At 39.6% G+C, this 23,380-nt stretch overlaps 1 protein-coding gene across 2 annotated transcripts; it reads right to left on the bottom strand.

Annotated features, from left to right (window-relative positions):
- Positions 1–1,064: 1,064 nt before the first annotated feature.
- INSL6 (insulin like 6) lies at positions 1,065–23,102 on the bottom strand. Of its 2 annotated transcripts, XM_054519973.2 has the most exons (3): positions 22,614–23,102; positions 3,059–3,176; positions 1,065–1,461 (listed from the first exon to the last, which is right to left on the bottom strand). In XM_054519973.2, the coding sequence occupies exons 1-3, from the start codon at positions 22,900–22,902 to the stop codon at positions 1,407–1,409; spliced, it is 462 nt and encodes a 153-aa protein (XP_054375948.2). In that variant the 5' UTR covers positions 22,903–23,102; the 3' UTR covers positions 1,065–1,406. The 2 variants fall into 2 exon arrangements, with proteins under 2 accessions (XP_054375948.2, XP_002819863.2); XM_002819817.6 differs by lacking the exon at positions 3,059–3,176 and having other exon boundaries at positions 22,614–23,096.
- Positions 23,103–23,380: the final 278 nt, after the last annotated feature.

Raw genomic sequence — 23,380 nt, 5'->3', positions numbered from 1 at the left:
AACATTTAAGAACATTATAGTACACATTTGAGAAAGAATCTAGACAACAATCTCAAATGCTGTTTATCAACTAATTAATGGGTACGAAGTAGGAATTCCATTTTGGGTTCACTGAGTTCTGTTTTGCTCTGATTTGTAGTACTAAAATTATGTCATGTGTGGACAGGAAAAAAAACACCAAAAATTTAGTATTGTAACATCTATATTGAGTCGAGATATGCAAGCACTTGAATAGTAGAACTTCAACAATATTCATACATTAACCCCATTACTAGTGGTTCTTGATTTTTAACCTACTTCAGAATAGCCTAGAAGGCTTATTAAAGACAGATTGCTGACCCCCATACCTAGAGTTTCTGATTCAGCAGGTTTGAGGTGAGACTTTAGAACTGCATTTCTAACAAGTTCCCATGTGATGCTGATGCTGCCAATTTGGTAAGGGACCACGCTTTAAGAATCTTTTCTACAGATTTCTCAAACATTGAGATTTATATGTTGATTCAGATTATATCAGTACCTTCAAAGCAAAGACAGGGTATCTTGGAGAGATTTTAGTTTAGATTCACCAAACTCTCTTTTTAGTTATCAGTAGAAATTGTGAAGAGAAACTGACTATAATAAAACTCAAGGAATTAGAAGTGTAACTACTATCACAGTACAAGGGCTTCTACCAGGAATGGTAGTTGATTCGTTATTTTTAAGTTGGTGGGACAGATGGGTCGGCATTTTGGAGTAAGTATAAGCCTAACAGTCATGGGTATCAGTTTGTGTGTCATACAGATGGAAAGAAGAAGGTTCCATAATCCTTCTTAAAATACAGCTTAAGAGAGTTTCAACCATAATGACAAGTGAATAGGTAACTCTTAGATGTCTGCATGGATCAAACCATCTCCAGAAACATCTTCAAAAAGCATATGAAAACTAAGGAAAACAACAGAGTCACCAAAGAAAATACTAAGATACCTATTACCACTATAAGGTATGGTCAAGTGCTTGCAAGTACATTCAGACATTTTTCACAGCATATCACGTATACGCACAATTACAAAAAAATAAAAATAGAGTTAAATAAATGTATTAAGCTTTTATTAGGTTAGAAAAAATTCTATGATGATTAGTATATCTTAGTTACAAGTGATGATCTTTTTTCCTTTAACCTTTTAAAATCAATATATGGAAGACATGCAATGCTAAGTTCTTCTTTTGTACATCCTGTAAGACAACACTTTTCCGAATATCCTCTGCGTTTTCTTTGGGGATGATTCCCCCAAAACAAATTGCTTAAGGTTTTGTTTCTACTTTTCTTCTGAAATTTTGCATTCTCATGAATATATAGATTGATATTATGTGATGAAGAAAATTCTCTTGTCTTATCAAGGGGTGAATATCCCTTTTTATCCTTATACTCAGGTAGTGACTGCATTTCCCAACTGTTTACTGCTTCTTCCCAAGAAGTAGACACTGTTGAGAGAGAAGAAAAGAAATGCTCCTTTATTAAAATCTTCCTTTAGATGAAAATTTAATATTGGAACAGTAAAATCAGATAATTATTAAAAAACAAGTAATGACATTTTAAATAAAAAATGGAAAGTATGGTTATTCAAAAGCAGTATTTATTTTTAACTAAAGTAGGTGTAGTGTTTTCCTAATAAAAGGTTGTACGCCTTTGTACATTTTTGTGTTAACAATTTAAATTGAGATATCATTCACATGCCATAAAATTAGTCATTTTAAAGAATACAGTTCTGTGGGTCTCAGTATATTCACAGGGTTGTGAAACTATAAATCAAATTCCAGAACATCTGTATCCAAAAAGAAACCTATGCCCATTAGCAGTCATTTCCATTTCCCTCTCCCATTATCCCCTGGCAATCACCAATCTACTTTCTGTTTCTATGGATTTGCCTATTCCGTATATTTCATATAAATGAAAGCATACAATACATGACCTTTTGTGTCTGGTTTCTTTCACTTAGCATGATGTTTTCAAGGTTCACCTACATTGTAGCATGTATCTTTTTATGGCTGAATAGTTTTCCAATGTGTGGATATTCCACATTTTGTTTATCCATTTATCAATTGATGGACATTTGAGTGGTTTCCACTTTTTGGTCATTATGAATAGTGCTGATGGCCCGGCATGGTGGCTCATGCCTGTAATCCCAGCACTCTGGGAGGCCGAGGCAGGCGGATCACTTGAGGTCAGGAGTTCAATACCAGCTTCACCAACATGGCGAAACCCTGTCTCCACTAAAAACACACAAAAAATTAGCCAGGCGTGGTGGTGCATGCCTGTAATCCCAGCTACTTGGGATGCTGAGGCATGAGAATCACTTGAACACGGGAGGAAGAAGTTGCAGTGAGCTGAGATAGTGCCACTGCATTCCAGTCTAGGTGACAGAGCAAGACTCCATCTCAAAAAAGAAAAAAAAGAATAGTGCTGCTATGAGCATTCACACACAAGTTTTTGTGTGAACATATGTTTTGAATTCTTTGGGGTGTAACCTAGGGATGGAACACTGCATGATATAAATTTGTTTAATGTTTTGAGGAACTGCCAAACTTTTCCACAGTGGCTACACAATTTTTCAATCCCAGCATCGGAACAGTAGAGTTCCAATTTTTCCACATCCCCATCAAAACTTGACATTTTCCATTTTTTGATTATAATTATCCCCATGGATGCACAGTGGTAGCTCACTGTAGTTTTGATTCGCATTTACCTCATGGCTAATGATGTTAAGCATCTTTTCATATGCTTATTATATATCCTCTTTGAAGAAATGTCTCTTCAAATCCTTTGCCCATTTTCAAATTTGATAATTTGTCCTCTTATGCACATCTTATAACTGAGCAGTAGAAACCATTTTGTTCTTTATTAAAATATAAAGAAATAGAGAAGTGGTAATATGCTCTAGGTACAATGAACTGATTGTCACTGTTATGCTGCTCTTAACTCACTTAGCAATACTAGATACTGGAAACCAAAATAACTCCAGAAGGTAATTATTTGAAGACTTATTGTACTTCCATTATGGCCCTTGCTCATCTACAGTACCTTCTAGGAGGATATATTTGCCAACAGTCTCTACTGTAGAGCCAGCTCTTAGGCAGCCATGTTCTGAACCATGTGACTCCACCCTCTAGCCACAGCTGAACAAACTGGAAGTCGGCACCTGACTCAAAAGAAACCAATCTGTCACAATGGCTAGCAATCCATGTCATGTGAAAAACATGAATCGACCCAATCGGATTTCCTCAGTTTGAAACTAGAAGTAATGAGAAAAAGATGAGTTAGTGAGAACCAAAGCTAAAAGGATTCTACGAGGTTTGTCATGACAAGCTAAAGTCATAAAGGAACATAAATACAGGGAAAAGATTCACAGAGAGAGAGGAAGGCAGAAGTTTTTTTGTTTTTGTTTTTTTGTTTTTTTAAGAGGTAATATGATTTCTTAGGCTTTACAAAGTCTTTCTAGGTCCACTTCTATACCTTGTTTGTTTGTATAATAACTACTATCCCCTTTTATCTTGAGGTTATTTAGGTGAATCTATGTCCTTTGCAGTTAGAGGCCTATTAGAGTACTCTTTAGTAACTTTTTATTTAATTAAAAAGTTGCTTGTTTAAAAGAATAAGATAGAACTCTATCCAGACTAATCAGGAACAAAAGAGATGGAAATGAACAACATACAGCAGAAAAAAAGAAATAAGTAAATACAGCCAAGTTTTAAAATAAATATTATGAATGCTTATACATTTAAAAATAAAGATTAAATGGATGAATTCCTAGAAAAATACAAGATGCCTTAACTGGTACACAATGACACAGAAACCTAAGTGTGCCAACAGTATTCAAAGAAATGAAAAGGGTAGTCAGAGTTATCATCTTCAAAAAAACACAGATATGGATGGTTTCACTTATTTTTAAAAAACAGTAAATTCTAATAATATACAAGTTGTTCCAGAAAACGAGCAAAAGCTGCCCAGCTCATTTTATGAAGCTGGCATAATCTTTATTCCAAAACTAGGTAAGAACAATATGAGATTTTAAAATATTTAAAAACTCATTTCACTTTCAAATGTTGATTTCAAACTCCTAAATATTAGTAACTGAATCCATAAACATGTTTTACTAATACATTAAGAAACGGTTCAGGGGAGCAGCCAAGATGGCTGAAAAGAAACACTTCTGCTCTGCAGCTCCCACCAAAAAGGACGAAAATGGCAAGTGGATTCTGCATCTTCAATTGAGTTACCAATGTTCTCTCATTGGGACTGACTAGGAGGTTGGCGTGACTCACAGAGAGCAAGGAAAAGCAAAGTGGAGCTAGGGCCCATCTGGGAGCCACACGGGGCAAAGGGAGCTCCCTTCCCCAGCCAAGGGAGGCAGTGAGGGATTGTGCTACCCCTCCCTGAAAACCATGCTTTTACCAAGAATCCTCGCAACCTGGGGATCAGGAGGTCCCCTCATGAGCCCATGCCATCAGGGCCTTGGGTTCCAAGCATTAAGCTGTGCAGACTGATGGCGGCTGCTCAGGTGGGTGGCACTCAAGCAGGCACTGAGACCACGAGTTCCTGGGGGGAAGAGGCAGCTGCCATTACTGTGTCTTCAGTCCACCGTTTTCCCCTACCATGATGCCAGTGCAGTTTGGATGGGGAGCAATTCCCCCACAGCACAGCACAGCGGCTGGGACAGTTTATGGCCAGACTGCTTCTTTAGGTGGGACTCCAATCCATTCCCCCTCACGGGGCAGGGCCTCCCTGTGGGAATTTTGGCATCCCCAGTGGAGGGTTTAGGGATAGAACTCTGATATCCCTGAGAAGAGGCTCTAGGAGGAGGGTTGGCTGCGCTATCATGGATCAGCCATCTTAGTCTTTCCTGCCTACTGGCTCTGGAGAGGGAGATTTCTCCCAGCACAGCACACCTGCTCCACCAAGGGGCAGCCAGACTGCTTATTTAAGTGGGTCCCTGATCCTATTCCTCCAAACTGGGTGAGACCTCCCAACAGGAGTGTTCCGCTGGCATCAGGTCAGTGCCCCTCTGGGACAAAGTTCTCAGAGGAAGGAGCAGCCTGCCATCTTTGCTGGTCTGCAGCCTCCACTGGTGATACCTCCAGGGGCGGAAGAAACCAAGGTGAATAAAGTCTGGAATGGACTCCCAGCAAACTGCAGCAACCCTATGGAAGAGTGGCCCTACTGCTAAAATAAAAACAAACAGGGAGCAACAACAACAACATAAACAAGAAACACCTCACAAAAACCCCATCCAAAGGTCATTGCCCTCAAAGATCAAAGGTAGATAAACCCATGAAGATAAGAAATAATCAATGCAAAAATGTTGGAAACTCAAAAAGCAAGAGTGCCTCTTCTCCTCCAAATGATCGTTAACATGACTCCAGAAAGGGCACAGAACTGGGCTGAGTCAGAGATAGATAAATTGACAGAAGTAGGCTTCAAAAGATGGATAGTAACAAACATCCCTGAGCTAAAGGAGTATGTTCTAACTTGTTGCAAAGAAGCTAAGAACCACGATGAAACATTACAGGAGCTGCTAACAAGAATAACCAGTTTAGAGAGGAAGACAAGTAACCTGATGGAGCTGAAAAACACAACATGTGAACTTCACGATGCAAACACAAGTTTGAAGTTTGTAGCTGAAAAGACCAAGTGGAAGAAAAAATATCAGAGCTTGAAGACTATCTTGCTGAAATAAGGCAGGCAGACAAGATTAGAGAAAAAAGAATGAAAAGGAAGGAATAAAACCTCCGAGAACTATGGGATTATCTTAAAAGACTGAACCTACGACTAATAGGGGCACCTGAACGAGACAGGGAGAACAGAAACAAGTTGAAAAACACACGGCAAGATATCATCCAGGAGAATTTCCCCCAACTAGCAAGACAGGCCAAAATTCAAATTCACGAAATCCAGAGAACCCCAGTAAGATACTTCATGAGAAGATCAGCCCAATGACATATAATCATCAGCTCTCCAAGGTCGAAATGAAGGAAAAAATGTTAAGTGCAGCCAGAGAGAAAGGTCGAGTCACCTATAAAGGGAAGCCCATCACACTAACAGCAGGCCTCTCAGTGGAAATCCTACAAGCCAGAAGAGACAGGGGGCCGATATTTATTTGATATATATATTTTTTTGAGATGGAGTTTCACTCTTGTCACCCAGGCTGGAGTACAATGGCATCATCTCGGCTCACTGCAACCTCAGCCTCCAGGGTTCAAGCGGTTCTCCTGCCTCACCCTCCCAAGTCCCTGGGATTACAGGCATGCGCCACCATGCCAGGGTAATTTTGTATTTTTACTAAAAACAGGGTTTTGCCATGTTGGCCAGGCTGATCTCAAACTCCTGACCTCAGGTGATCCACCTGCCTTGGCCTCCCAAAGTGCTGGGATTACAGGCATGAGCCACTGCACCCAGCAGATATTCTTAAATAATTTCTAACCTTGAATACTGTATCTGGCCAAACTAAGCTTCATAAGCAAAGAAGAAATAAAATATTTTCCAGACAATCAAATTCTGAGGGAATTCATCACCACCAGACCTGCCTTGCAAGAGCTCCTGAAGGAAGCAATAAATATGGAAAGGAAAAACCATTATCAGCCACTACAAAAACACACCAAAGTACACAGACCAGTGACACTATGAAGCAACTACATAAACAAGTCTGCAAATAACCAGCCAGCATCATGATGACAGGATCAAATTCACACATAACAATATTAACCTTAAATGTAAATGGACTAACTTCCCCAATTAAAAGACACAAAGGGCAAGCTGCATAAATAGTCATGATCCATTGGTGTGCTGAATTCAAGAGACTCATCTTACATGCAAAGACACACATAGACTCAAAATAAAGTATGGAGGAAAATTTACCAAGCAAATGGAAAACAGAAAACAGCAAGGGTTGCAATCCTAGTTTCTGACAAAACAGACTTTAAACCAACAAAGATAAAAAAGACAAAGAAGAGCATTACATAATGGTAAACAGGTCAATTCAATAAGAAGAGCTAATTATCCTAAATATATATGCACCCAATACAGGAGCACCCAGATTCATAAAACAAGTTCTTAGAGATCTACGAAGAGACTTAGACTCCCACACAATAATAGTGGGAGACTTTAACACTCCACTGTCAACATGAGACTGATCATTGAGACATAAAATTAACAAAGATATTTAGGACGTGAATTCAACTCTGGATCAAATGGACCTGATAGATATCTACAGAACTATCCAACCCCAAACAACAGATACAGATTCTTCTTGGCGCCACGTGGCACATCACATAATTGGAAGTAAAACACTCCTCAGCAAAAGAACTGAAATCATAACAGTCTCTACGACCACAGCACAGTCAAATTAGAACCCAAGATTAAGAAACTCACTCAAAACCACACAAGTACATGGAAATTCAACAACCTGTTCCTGAGTGACTCCTGGGTAAATGATAAAATTAAGGCAGAAATCAAGAAGTTCTTTAAAATCAATGAGAACAAAGAAACAACGTATCAGAATCTCTGGGACATAGCTAAAGCAGTCTTAACAGGAAACTTTATAGCGCTAAATACCCATGTCAAAAAGGTAGATCTCAAATCAACACCCTAACGTCACAACTAAAAGAACTAGAGAGCCAAGAGCAAACAAACCCCAAAACTAGAGAAGAAATAACCAAGCTTAGAGCAGAACTGAAGGAGATAGAGACACGAAAAGCCCTTCAAACAATCAATGAATCCAGGAGTTTTTTTTTTTTTTTTGGAAAAATTAATAAAATAGACCACTAGGTAGGCTAATAAATGAAAGAAGAATCAAATAGACACAATAAAAATGATAAAGGGGATATCACCACTGACCCCACAGAAATACAAACAACCATCAGATAATACTATAAACACCTCTATACCAATAAACCAGAAAATCTAGATGAAATGGATAAATTCCTGAACACATACACCCCCACAAGACTAAACCAGGAAGAAGGTGAATCCCTGAATAGACTAATAACAAGTTCTGAAATTGAGGCAGTAATAAATAGTCTACCAACCAAAAAAAGCCCAGGACCAGATGGATTCACAGCTGAATTCTACCAAAAATACAAAGAGGAGCTGATATTCTTTCTTCTGAAACTATTCCAAACAATCAAAAAGGAGGAACTCCTCCCTAACTCATTCTATGAGGCCAGCATCATCCAGATACCAAAACCTGACAGAGATATAACAACAAAAAAACTTCAGGCCAATATTCCTGAAGTACACCAATGTAAAAATCCTCAATAAAATACTGGCAAACCAAATACAGCAGCACATCAAAAAGCTTATCTGCCACGATCAAGTTGGCTTCATCTCCAGGGTGCTAGGGTGGTTCAAAATACACAAAATCAATAAATGTAATTAATCACATAAACATATCTAAAGACAAAAACCACAAGATTATTTCAATAGATGCAGAAAAGATCTTCCATAAAATTCAACATCCCTTCATGTTAAAAACTCTCAATAAATCAGGTGTTGATGCAGCATACCTCAAAATAATAGCCATTTATGACAAACCCACAGCCAAATATCATACTGAATGGGTAAAGCTGGATGCATTCCCTTGAAAACTGGCACAAGTTAAGGATGCCCTCTCTCATCACTCCTATTCAACATAGTATCTGAAGTCCTGGCCAAGGCAATTGGGCAAGAGAAAGAAATAAAGGGTATTCAAATAGGAAGAGAGGAAGCCAAATTGTCTTTGTTTGCAGATGAGATACAAACAGACACCCCATCTAGAACACACCATTGTCTCAGCTCAAAAGCTTCTTAAGCTGATAAGCAAATTCAGCAAAGTCTCAAGATACAAAATCAACGTGCAAAGGTCACAAGCATTCCTGTATATCAAGAACAAGGAAGCAGAGAGCTGAATTATGAATGAACTCCTATTCACAATTGCTACAAAGAGAATATACCTACGAATACAGTTAGTGAGGAACATGAAGGCCCTCTTCAAGGAGAACTACAAACCACTGCTCAAGGAAATAAGAGAGGACACAAACAAAAAAAATTCCAGGTTCATGGATAGGAAGAATCAATATCGTGAAAATGGCCATCCTGCCCAAAGTAATTTATAGATTCAATGCTATTCCCATCAAACTACCATTGACATTCTTCACAGAATTAGAAGAAACTATTTAAAAAGTCATATGGAACCAAAAGAGCTCAAATAGCCAAGACAATCCTAAGCAAAAAGAACAAAGCTGAAGGGAGGCATCACGCTATTGGACTACAAACTATACTACAAGGGTACAGTAACCAAAACAGCATGGTACTGTTACAAAAACAGACACATAAACCAATAGAATTTCTGTTCCAGAACTCAGAAATAAGGCCGCACATCTATGACCATCTGATCTTGGACAAACCCGACAAAAAATAGCAATGGGCAAGGGATCCCCTATTTAATAAATGGTGCTGGGAGAACTGGACCACTTCCCTACACCTTATAGAAAAATTAACTCAAGCTGAATTAAAGACTTAAATGTAAAACCAAAACTATAAAAACCCTAGAAGAAAATCTAGGCAATGCCATTCACAACATAGGTATGGGCAAAGATTTCAGGACAAAATCACCAAAAGCAATTGCAACAAAAGCCCAGATTGACAAATGAGATCTAACTAAACTGAAGAACTTCTGCACAGCAAAAGAAACTATGATCAGAGTGAACAGACAACCTACAGAGTGGGAGAAAATTTTTGCAATCTACCCATTTAACAAAGATCTAATATCCAGAATCTACAAGAAACTTAAACAAATTTACAAGAAAAAACAGACAACCCGCTTGAAGAGTGGGCAGGCCAGGTGCAGTGGCTCATGCCTGTAATCCCAGCACTTTGGGAGGCTGAGGTGGGCAGATACCTGAGGTCAGGAGTTCGAGACCAGTCTGGCCAATGTAGTGAAACCCCGTCTCTTCTATAAGTACAAAAATTAGCTGGGCGTGGTGGCATGAGCCTGTAGTCCCAGGTACTCGAGAGGCTGAGGCAGGAGAATTGCTTGAACCCAGGAGACAGAGGTTGCAGTGAGCCGAGACCATGCCATTGCACTCTAGCCTGGGTGACAAAGCAAGGCTCCACCTCAAAAGAAAAAAAAAGAGTGGGCAAAAGACATGAAAAGACATTTCTGAAAAGAAGGCATTCATGCAGCCAACAGACATTTGAAAAAAAAGCTCAACATCACTGATCATTAGAGAAATGCAAATCAAAATTACAATGAGATACTATCTCACAACAGTCAGAATAGCAGTTATTACAAAGTCAAGAAACAACAGATGCTTTTGAGGTTGCAGAGAAATAGGAACTAATTCCCACTGTTGGTGGGAACGTAAATTAGTTCAACCATTGTGGAAGAGAGTGTGGTGATTCCTCAAAGATCCAGAACCAGAAATACCATTTGACCCAGCAATACCATTATTGGGTATATACCCAAAGGAATATAAATCATTCTATTACAAAGATGCATATGTTCACTGCAGCACTATTCACAATAGCAAAGACATGAATTCAACCCAAATGCCCATCAATAATAGACTGGATATAGAAAATGTGGTACATATACACCATGGAATACTATGTAGCCATAAAAAGGAATGAGATCATGTCCTTTGCAGGGAAATGGATGGAGCTGGAAGCCATTATCCTCAGCAAACTAACGCAGGAAGAGAAAACCAAACACCGCAAGTTCTCCCTTATAAGTGGGAGCGGAACAATGAGATCACATGATCATGGGGAGGCGAATAACACACAATGGGGCCTGTCAGAGGGTGGGGTTGGGGGAGGGCTAGCATTAGGAAAAATAGCAAATGCATGCTGGGCTTAATGCCTAGGTGATGGGTTGACAGGCACAGCAAACCACCATGGCACACGTTTACCTATGTAATGAACCTGCACATCTTGCTCATGTACTGCTGAACTTAAAAATAAAGTTAAAAAAAAAAAAAAGAATGAAAGGATTCATCCCAGAAATGCAAGGATAGGTCAAGATCACAAAACCTATCAACGTAGTTTACCATGTTAATAGATGCCCATCCTCAATCACAGTTGGATTTGCTTTCTACTTCAGGAGAAAATTGAAGCAATCTGAAAAAGAACTTGTATCGACTCCTGTTGCCAAATTTTTAAATTCATCTCTTAACGGGTACACCCACATACTCTCCCTTTCTATTTCTACAGATGAACTATACACTCTAAAGCCAATTTCTGCACTTACGTATTACATTTCATCTCCTCTTGCCTATCCCAGGACACTACTCCAGCAATCCTTCTCCGTATTCTTCATCAGTTTTTAACTTCTATTGAATCACTCTTACCAGAAAACTTATTTCTCCCACTTATAAAAACAAACACACACACAAACCCAAACACATTTCTCTTGGCCCCACTTACCATGCCAGCTACCATCGTATTTATTTTCTCTTTTCTGTAACAAAACTCCTTGATAGAGTTTTCTATATTTACTAACTTGTTCCTCTTCTCTCACTGTCTTAAACCCACTCTAATCAGACTTTCGTTTCATCACTCTACCGAAACTTCTCTTACGAAGGTCACAAACATATTGCTAAATTCAACAGCCATTCACATCGTAATTGACTTATCAAATACACCTCTTCCTGACATACTTTCATACTTCATACTTCCTGACATACTTTCATACTTCATACTTCCTGACATACTTTCATCATTTGTCACATGATGGTATCACACACACCTCTTCCTGACATACTTTCATCATTTGTCACATGATGGTATCACACTCTCTTTTCTTCCAACCTAAGTAGTTGTCCCTTTTCTGTTTCCTTTACAAGTTCTCATTCCCCAACTTTTTATTGTTGGTGTTTCTGAGGACTCAGTTCTTAGTACTATTTTCTATGTACACTTACTCTTCTGGTGATCTCCTCTAGTCTTACAGCTCAAAAAATTATGTATCTACCTATGACTCCTGAACTTCTATCTGCAAACAAAATTACTCTTTCAAACTCCAGATTTATATACCTTACTTCCTACTCAACATGTCCACATTAATGTTTCAAACTCAACATTGTTTAAAATTCCACAAAATTCAACATGTCCAAAACTGAACTACTGATACTGTCTTCCAAACCTGTTCCACTTTGAGGCCTTTCCTATCTTATTTATGACAATCCCATCCTTCCAGGTGTTCCACATACAAAACTTTAGAATCAACAATGTTTTGGAGTCATTCTTTTTTTTTTTTTTTGAGACAGAGTCTTGCTCTGTTGCCCAGGCTGGAGTACCGTGGCGTTATCTTGGCTCACTGCAAGCTCTGCCTCCCAGGTTCATACCATTCTCCTGCCTCAGCCTCCCGAGTAGCTGGGACTACAGGCACCCACCACCACGCCCAGCAAATTGTTTGTATTTTTTAGTAGAGACGGGGTTTCAACGTGTTAGCCAGGATGGTCTCGATCTCCTGACCTCATGATCCACCCACTTCGGCCTCCCAAAGTGCTGGGATTACAGGCATGAGCCACCGCGTCTGACCATGGGAGTCATTCTTGATTTCTCTTCCTCATATCTCACATCAAATATGGCCCATGTATAACTAGAATTTAACAGTTTTCACTATCTTCACTTCTATCATCCTCATCTAAGATCCTCCCTAACAGGTCTCTCTGTTTCTACTCTTGCCTTTGTACAGTCTATTCTCAACACAGTAGCCAGAGTGATCCATTTAAAATGTCAATTATGTCACTTCTCTGCTCAAAAATCTTAATGACTCCTTGCATCACCCCAAAACAAAGTCTTTAAAATGATCTAAAACAGGGGGTCCCCAACCCCTGGGGACTTAACTGGTCTATGGCCTGTTAGGAACCAGGCCACATGGCAGGAGGTGAGCAGTGGGCAGGCGAGCGAGCAAAGCTTCATCTATATTTACAGATGCTCCCCATTGCTCGCATTATCACCTGAGCTCCACCTCCTGTCAGATCAGGGACAGCATTAGATTCTTATAGGAGTGTGAACCCTATTGTGAACTGCGCATGCCAGGGATCTAGGTTGCACGCTCCTTATGAGAATCTAATGCCTGATTATCTATCACTGTCTCCCATCACCCCCAGATGGGACCATCTGGTTTCAGGAAAACAAGCTCAGGGCTCCCACTGATTCTACATTATGGTAAGTTGCATAATTATTTCATTATACCTTACCATGTAACAGTAATAGAAATAAAGTTCACAATAAATGTAATGTGCTTGGATCATTAGAAAATCATTCCCCTCCCTGGTCCAAGGAAAAATTGTCTTCCATGAAACTGGTCCCTGGTACCAAAAAGGTTGGGGATTACTGGCCTAAAATACCCTATTTTATCATGTCTGCCTATTACCTTTCCTACCTTATCTTCTACTACTTTCCTCATTTTCTCTGCTCCAACCACACTTGGCCTCTTTGCTATTCCCTGTATACATCAGGCAGAAGGGCCTCTGTTCCACTATTTCCTCTGCATAAATGCCCTTTCTCCAGATATCCACTTGGATAATTCCCTTACCACTTCTTTTCAAATCTCACCTTTTCAATAATTGGTCTACCCTTACCACACTGTTTAATACTATACCTCACCTTTCAACTCCTTGCTCTGTTTATCTCCCTTATCCTGTTTTATTTTTCATTTTTCTGTAGCTCTTACTACCTTCTAATATTTACTTATTACATTTATTACTTAATAAAGCTCCATAAAGCCTTTGATCTTTGTCTGTTTTGTCCACTGACATATTCCAAAGATTCTAAAATTGTGCCTGGATGCTTAGTAGGTACCCAATGAGTATTTGCTTAATTAATAAAAGAAAAAATCATAAGACTAAGCAAAAGTATGCGAAAAGAAGACCTTAATAAAGTTCAGCCCTACTTACGATGATTAAAAAAATAATCTCTTAGCAAGCTTCCTTACCTTAGTGACGATTATATAGCATAAACGTACAAACATCATACCTAATGGAGATATTTAAATGCGTGCCCTTTAAGCCTGGGAACAAAACAAGAAATCAAAGCAAAAAAAATGGTATAAGTTTAGAAAGAAAGTGATATAACTATCATTTTCAAGTGATAAAAAACCTATAGAATCAACAAACTATTAGAACTATGAAGATAGTTCAGCATGGTTGCTGGATAAAGATCAACCTATAAAAGTAAGTTGCATTTCTCTAGCCAAGTCACTATTAAATATAATTCACAGGTATTTACCATAGCTAAAGAAAAAAAAGTATTAAGCATGAAATTAACCAACGATACTGTAAAAGTTTCCATAAAGAAAACTTGAAAATCATAAGAATAGACCCCTTCATGACTTTGATTAGGATGACTTTATGTAATAAAGAGGTCAATGGGCTTGGGGGTGGGGGGGAGTTGGGTGCACAAGATGGCCAATTAGATGCAGCTGTGATCCCTGGCACTCAGGGAGAGGAATAAAAGAGTGAATTCAGCCCCTTCAACTGAAATATCCAGGTTCTCACACTGGGACTGACTAGGCAAACAACTTGACCCAGAGAGAATGAAGAAATGCAAGGTGGAGCAATGAATGGCCCACCAAGGAACAGCAGGGAGCCAAAGGAACCTCACCCTCAGCCAAGGAAAGTGGTGAGTGATTGTGCCACCCTGCCTGGGAAATCATGTTTCTCCCAGAGATCTCTGAAACCCAGATCAGGAAATCCCGTCTTTGATCCCAGATCTTTGCAGATCAGGAGATCCCATTGTGCGCCCATGCCACTAGGGCCTTGGGTTCGATATAGAGCTATGTGGGGTCTCAGTGGTGCAAACGCTGAGGCACACAACGAGGCCCAGGAGTTTTACAGACTCTGGCCCTGGGATCCTGGCAAGGCGGGAGATATGACAGTGCATATCCCAAGGAAGGGGGCTGAATCCAGGGAGCCAAGCAGTTATTCTGCACGTCCCACTTCCACAGCACCTCGCAAGTTAAGACCTGATTTGGAATTCCAAACAGCCAAGGCAAAAGCTGGAGTCCACCTGAAATGGGATGAAGATCCTGGGAGGAAGGGCAGCCGCCATCTCTGGGAAAGGTCAACTCAGCCGTTCCAGCCTCCTAGCTCAGGAGAATCCAAACAGTCCGGAGGAGGAAGGTACCCCACAACACAGCACAGCTGCTGTGCCAGACTGTGGCCAGACTGCTTCTTTTTTTTTCTTCTTTTTCTTTTTTGAGATGGAGTCTCACTCTGTCACCCAGGCTGGAGTACAGTGGTGTGATCTTGGCTCACTGTAACCTCCACCTCCCAGGTTCAAGTGATTCTCCTGCCTCAGCCTCCCAAGTAGGTGGGATTACAGGCACATGCCACCATGTCTAGCTAATTTTTGTATTTTTAGTAGAGACAGGGTTTGCCATGTTGGCCAAGCTGGTCTCGAACTCCTGATGTCAAGTGATCCACCTGCCTTGGCCTCCCAAAGTGCCAGGATTCTAGGCATGAGCCACCACGCTCAGACTGCTGCTTTAAGTGGGACCCCAATCCATTCCACCTCCCTGGATAAGACCTCCTTGCAGGGGCTTCAGCCACTCCAGCCAGGGTTACAGGGACAGAGCTGTGATCTCTCCCTAGGACTGAGCTCCTGGGGAGGAGGTGCTGCTGCCAACTCTACGGTTCCCTTTACTCAGCTGTTCCAGCCTGTCAGTTGGCATGAGAAAGGGTTCCCTAGAAGGCAGTACAGCTGCTTTGGCAGATTGTGGCCAGACTGCTTCTTTAAGCAGGACACTGATCCATTACTCTTCACTGGGCAGGACCTCCATGTGGAGGCTTCAGCCACTCCGGCCAGGGTTATACAGACAGAGCTCTGATCTCACTCTGGGACAAAGTTCCTGTGGGGAGGGGCAGCCACCATCTCTGTGGTTTTCTGCATCACACTACCCAACTTCAAACTATACTACAAGGCTACAGTAACCACAACAGCTTGGTACTGGTACAAGAACAGATACATAGACCAATGGAACAGAATAGAGAACTCAAAACCACACACCACACACCTACAACCATATGATCTTGGACAAACCTGACAAAAACAAGCAATGAGTGAAGAATTCTCTATTTATTAAATGGTGCTGGAAGAACTGGCTAGCTGTAGGCTCAAAACTGAAACCGGACCCCTTCCTTACACTCTACACAAAAATTAACTCAAGATGGATTAAAGACTTACATAAAACCCAAACCATAAAAACCTTAGATGAAAATCTAGGTAACAGCATTCAAGACACAGGCACAGGCAAAGATTTCAAAACAAAAACACCAAAAGCAATTGCAACAAAATCAAAAATTGACAAATGGGATTTAATTAAACTAAAGGACTTCTGCACAGCAAAAAAAAATCATGAGAGTGAAGAGACAACCTACAGGATGGGAGAAAATTTCTGCAATCTATCCATCTGACAAAGCTCTAATATCCAGCATCTATAAGTAACTTAAACAAATTTACAAGAAAAAAACAACCCCATTAAAAAGTGGGCAAAGGACATGAACAGAGAGTTCTCAAAAGAAGACATATATGTGGCCAACAAACATAAAAAATAGCTCAACATCACTGATCATTAGAGAAATGCAAATCAAGATTACAATGAGATACCATCTCATGCCAGTCAATGGCTATTATTAAAGTTAAAAAACAACAGATGCTGGCAAGGTTGCGGAGAAAAAGGAACACTTCTACACTGTTGGTAGGGTTCAACCATTGTGGAAGACAGGGTGGTGATTTCTCAAAGACCTAGAGGCAGAAATACCATTTGACCCAGCAATCCATTACTGGGTATATACCCAAAGGAATGTAAATCATTCTGTTATAAAGATACATGCAAGCATATGTTCATTGCAGCACTATTCACAATAGCAAAGACATGGAATCAACCTAAATGCCCACCAATGATAAACTGGATATAGAAAACTTGGTACATATACACCATGGAATACTATGCAGCTATAAAAAAGAATGAGATCACGTCCTTTGCAGGGACATGGATGGAGTTGGAAACCATCATTCTCAGCAAACTAATGCAGAACAGAAACCAAACACCACATGTTCTCACTTGTAAGTGTGAACTGAATGATGAGAACACATGGACACATGCGGGAGAAAACACACACTGGCACCTGTCTGACAGGGGCCCTGGGGGAAGGGAGAGTATCAGGAGGAATAGCTAATGGATGCTGGGCTTAATACCTAGGTGACAGGATGATCTGTGCAGCAAACCACCATGACACACATTTACCTATGTAACAAACCTGCACATCCTGCACATGTACCCCTGAACTTAAAAGGTGAAGGAAAAAAAAAAGAAGTCAATCCTCTTCAAATTAGTGTATATATTCTGTTGTGGGAAGTCAGGGATCCCGAACGGAGGGACCAGCTGCAGCCATGGCAGAGGAACATAAATTGTGAAGATTTCATTTTAATATGGACATTTATCAGTTCCCAAATAATACTTTTATAATTTCTTATGCCTGTCTTTAATCTCTTAATCCTGTCATGTTCGTAAGCTGAGGATGTATGTCACCTCAGGACCACTGTGATAATTGTGTTAACTGTACAAACTGGTTGTAAAACGTGTGTTCGAACAATATAAAATCAATGCACCTTGAAAAAGAACAGAATAACAGTGATTTTTAGGGAACAAGGGAAGACAACCATAAGGTCTGACTGCCTGCGGGGTTGGGCAAAAAGAGCCATATTTTTCTTCTTGTAGAGAGCCTATAAACAGATGTGGAAGTAGGGAAGATATCACTAAATTCTTTTTCCTAGCAACGAATATTAGTATTAATACCTTGGGAAAGGAATGCACTAGTGGGGGAAGGTCTATAAACAGCTGCTCTGGGAATGTCTGTCTTATGTGGTTGAGAAAAGGACTGATATACGCCCTGGTCTCCTGCAGTACCCTCCAGGCTTACTAGGGTGGGGAAAAACTCCACCCTGGTAAATCTGTGGTCAGACTGGTTCTCTGCTCTCGAACCCGGTTTCCTGTTATTTAAGATGTTTATCAAGACAACACGTGCACCACTGAACATAAACCTTTATCAGTAGTTCTGCTTTTGCCCTTTCCCTTGTGATCTTTATTGGACCCTTATCAGTAGTTCTGCTTTTGCCATTTGTCCTGTTCCCTCAGAAGCCTGTCATCTTTGTTAGATCCTTATTAGTAGTTCTGCTCTTTGCACTTTGAAGCATGTGATCTACTCCCTGTTCTTACACCCCCTACCCTTTTGAAACTCTTAACAAAAAACTTGCTGGTCTGAGGCTCAGGCGGGCATCAGAGTCCTACCGACATGTGATGTCACCCCTGGCGGCCCAGTTGTAAAATTCCTCTCTTTGTACTCCTTTTCTTTATTTCTCAGCCGGCGGACACTTATGGAAAATAGAACCTATATTGAAATATTGGGGGCGGGTTCCCCTGATAATATTCCACGTATCCCAAATAAAATTCCATGTGGATTTTTAAAAAAGAAATTCAATAAGCATACTTTTAAATATATATGAAAGAATAAAGGTTGAAGATTTAGCTTAGTCAATCCTAAGGGAAAAAATAAACATTGAAGACTTGTCCTGCCAGATAAATGACATCCTCTAGAGTCACAGTATCAAAAATAGTAATGATAAAAGGTCAAATAAATGACCAATTAAATAAAATAGGAAGCTCAAACTTATCAGTAATGGTATCCCACAAATTAGTGAGAAAAATAATTGATTAGTAGAAAGTGTTCAGAAAACTAGCTCCCTATGTAGAGAAAAAAAGACTAATTGAGAAACTGAGGTAATATTCCTACCTAGACCAGAACTAAAAATTAGCCTAATAATTAAGGACTTAATGTGAAAAGTAAAACAAAAAGTTAACAGAAGGACAGAAAAGGACCTCTAATACATAAGGCAAAACACTTACTGCCTAATTATATAAAAGTTAAGGCTTTCTATCAAGCAACAGCAATAGACAGATGTCAAAATGGCAGAACATATTTGTGACATCTAAAACCAACAACTAGTTGTTATTGTATCTAGATTTAACTCCTACAAATCAATTGGAAAATGATAACAATTCCAACAAGAATTGGGCAAAATATATAAACAGGAAATTTTAAGAGAAAATCCAAAAGGCTAACATGTATATGAAAAGATGTTCAGACCCAGAGCAAGTTAAAATAGAAATATAGTGTCATTTTACATCTATTACACTGGTAAAAGTTAATAACTGTATAATGCTAATTGTTGACATAGATATGAGGACATAGGATTGGTGGTGCAACTATACATTGGTGTAGTCATTCTGAAGAGCAATCTGACACTCCTCAGGCAAATTAAACATACACATACTTCATGACACAGCAATTCCATTCTAGATGTGTATCCCAGAAACACTTCTAGGTTTATAAGGGGACACATACAATGATGTTCATGGCAGTGTTATTTATAGTGGTAGCGAGTTCAAGGCTATACGTTAGGTGTTCAAAACTGAATAAATCAGTAAAATGTGAGGAATGCACATGAGTACTATGCAGTAGTTAGAAGCAATGGACTAAATGTTCACACAGCAACAATAAGATATAGATCTTAAATGCCTTTTAGATATATCTTAAAAACATATGCACAGGAAAGAACGCATAATTTGCAAAAACTTATAAAAACAAAAAATATATAATAAACACATTACAACAACTGCCAAGGAGAGGAGGAGAATGGGAGTGGAGAAAGGGGCTAAGTGAGGATAATCATCTTCTGTAAATTATAATTTACTTATGTTAATTGTCTATCTTTACTATTCTGTAGGCTTCATGAGGGTAGGAGCCTTCACCGTTTACTCTAACATCCCAAGCACCAAGAAGAGTGCCTAACACATGATAGGTACTCAAATTTTGTTGAACTAATATATAAAGAGAAGGGCCATTTACAGACTAGTTGTGATGATATCTGAAATATAAAGAAACAAAAAAACAAGAATATGTGACATGAAGACCAAGAATATGGGAATATGATTAATCTAACTGGAATAGGGGTTATAGATTATGAAAAGCTGATTTTGAAACACTGATGATTTCACCTGGCACCAATATCTGGGAAGCACAATACTCAGTCGTAATTTAGAAATATGATGTCAACTTCATGGTGCCACATTATGGAGTAGGTCTTGGAGATACTGCCTCCACCTTCAGGGTCCATTAACAAGAAGCACACAATTACAGATTCAAGATATGTATAAGTAGCTTTGAAAAAAAGCATTTTTTAATAGCAGCATAGCAAATTATATTTTTCTGTGTCAGACTCAAATAGATCATCAGGATATTAAAATTTCAGACAACTGACTTGATCTAACACAACAACTTGTCCTGCTGGTAAAAGTGAAATAAAAAGTAATCAACTTTCCAGCCATATTCATATACAAAAATGATGGCACAATTATGTATTCTATATTAGAAACATATACATCTCTGCAACTTCTAAATTATTTCCTAGAAATTAACAGGACAGAATAAATGTCATCTTCCCTTATAGACTAATAATTTTTAAAATTATAATACAATTCATATTGATAACCTAACCCATTTTTCCTTCCTCTACATATTTCAATACAACTGTGGTTTTACTGTTACATAGTATTTCCACTTCAGCAAACTGTCTTTTACATAGTTTCCATAGTAGCAGGTTTTGTGGGTATAACAATTTTCAAATATTGTCAGATACATTTTTATTTTCTACAAGTCTTGTTTCATTGCAGCTTCCTGCTCATTATTAATGACATTTATTCTTCCAGGGGAGTGTGAATAATACTTAAAACAAAGGGATCATTAACAAGCTGAATTTTAAGGTTGAACATTTTTATTAAGAAAATTGTCTTTAGAGCACTTTGTTGAGAAAAGGCATTCCAACCTCTCTTTAAATAACAGCCTCAAGCTTGGAGGTCTAAAAATAAAATGTTGACTATAGTATTATAGCACAGGTAGTGAGAGCACAGTATTTGATGTGAGAGAAATGCCCACCCAACATAAAGCAGAAAGGGAAGGCTCTCCTTGCACTCCTGGGAGAAAAGAATAAGAAAGAGGAGTTAAAAAAAAAAAAAAAAAAGAGACAGTAAACTGGACCTTGTTACTCAAAAGTGTGGGCCACCAACTAGCAGCACCTGGGAGCTAGTTAAAAACGAAAAATCTCACACCCCACCCCAGGCCTACTAACTCAGAGTCTGTAAATTAACAGGATTCCCAAATGATTCATATGCACATTAAAGCGTGAGAGTCACTGAACTAAAGTAAAAGTAGAAGACTGGGGAGAGACACTTCCTTCATTATAACAGAAGGACAAGGTGAGGTTTGTATGTGGGTTAGTTTGATGGTCGGTTTGAAAATGATCAAGAATCAGTCTCATGGTTTCTGTCTTTAAAAGTTTTTATTCTCTCAGCAACAGTGATTTTATAAATTCTATTCATTCATTCCAAAAAAGCTAATGAGTGCCTACAATGTGCACTGTTTGACCTTTCTCAGTCCTCTACATTAGGGTCTCTTTTTGGCATGATAGTTTACTCATTTCCTTAATTTCAGAAATCTTCACTTTTGCAAGATTTGTCCAAATCAAATCAAATGAATTACTGTAAAAGGCAGTAATCTTCTTCCTATGGATACACTATAAACAAAGTGCAATTTCTTTTAAAATGACAAATCATACTGGGACTAAAATGTGTTAGTCACAAAATGTAAAAACATAGTAAGATGATACCAATGAATCTGAAACAAGAATATTCTTCCTGCAGACTGCTTGAAAGCATTAAGTATAAATTCAGCACATATTAAACACATGCTATGTGCTAGGCCATCTGCTAGGCATTTCAGACAAAAATATGCATGAAATAGTCCCTATAATATAGTATGGTATATAAGGCTGACTTTATGGGAGTGAAACCTATGTAGTCACACAGGCCTTGCATTTGGTTTAAATGTTCCGTTGTTGTTCTCAATAAATTTACCTCTGAAACTGTAAGTGAATGAAATACCAGTACGTAAACTCTTAAATGAAGCCTGATAGGAGAATGGACCAGGCCTATCTCCTGGTACGTGACCAGGGGATATGGACAAGTAAGGAAAACAGTTTTATATTTTACTACCTTTATTTTCATGGCCCTTTCCTGCTTTTTTGAACAAGGTACTCTGCATTTTTATCTTCTACAAGGTTGGGCTGATTCTGTAGCCAGTGACGACAGTCAAATACAACTATGTGCTAGATACTGCGGTAGAAAGGACAATGGAGCCATTGGCTATAAAAAGGTCAATGATGACTTCACAGGGAAAATGATACTTAAGTTGGGCTTTGAAGGACAAAAAGGAGTTTGCCAGATGACGGGCACTCCAGAAAGGAACAACATTCTTACATAAATATGTAGACTTACAAGTGTACATTTATTTCCTCTAAGTTAAAAAAAAAAAGCGCTTCATTGAAGTTTTGTATATTTTCAATACAGTGTTTTTTACAATTTTTTAAAGAGCTGTGTACTAGGCACAAATTCCACTTCCTGGGGAAGCTCACCTTCTGGCAGAGCAAATGCAGGAATAAGAAATATACAGAGGTGAACAAACATGCCTTCGGTTTCGATTTTTACCTGGGTTTGTGCCTCTTCCCCGGACCGGGAAAGCGGTTTGCGAGCTTTGAAACTGGTAGGGGCTGAAGGCTTCGACCTTCTCCGAGGCCTGTGCAATCAACCGTGAGAAAGGGGTTTCCTCCCCCAAATGGAACTGGCTCCAGTTGGCATGGCCGCAAAGTTTTTCTATTTCTTTCACCAAGTACCTGCCGCACAGCTTTCTGGCACTGCTGATGTCGCTCAGTTCACGAGAAAACCGAACCAGCAGGAGTCCAAGCCACAGCAGGCACAAGCGAAGGAGCCGCGGCATCCCTGTGACCCCACGCTAGTCCTCCGCGTTGTGCAATGGCGGTCGGCCGGACCCTGTTCCCTGTCTGCGCCTGCGCCAGGCCGAGCGGCGCGCACAAACCCTGTGGAATTCCGAGCGCGTGGGGGCGTCGCCAGAACGCCAAGGGAAGGCGCGCGCCGGTTGCGTCAAGGCTTTCCCGCCAGCTCGGGGGTCTCAGGTTGCCGAAGGTAGCAGGCCGTGGCTCCTAAAATGAAAGCCAAAAATCCCCTCACTACCCCGCCACCCCCTAGTTTGATTCATTTTTCTTTCCTTCGTCAATGGGAGATTCCTCACCAAGCGTGAGAACATAGGACCCCTGTACCTGATAACGTAGTTTAAAAGGTGTTGCTCCCTCCACCTGGAATGCGTTTCTCGTTCTTGTTTGCCAGGTTGTTAATGAAGCTTCGTCTTCCTCACAGAAACCCCCTGTCATCTCTTTCACGGTGTTAATCGACCTGTT

The sequence above is a fragment of the Pongo abelii genome, chromosome 13, assembly GCF_028885655.2.
Source record: "Pongo abelii isolate AG06213 chromosome 13, NHGRI_mPonAbe1-v2.0_pri, whole genome shotgun sequence".
Taxonomy (NCBI): Eukaryota; Metazoa; Chordata; class Mammalia; order Primates; family Hominidae; genus Pongo; species Pongo abelii.
This window is presented reverse-complemented; position numbering and strand designations above follow the sequence as displayed.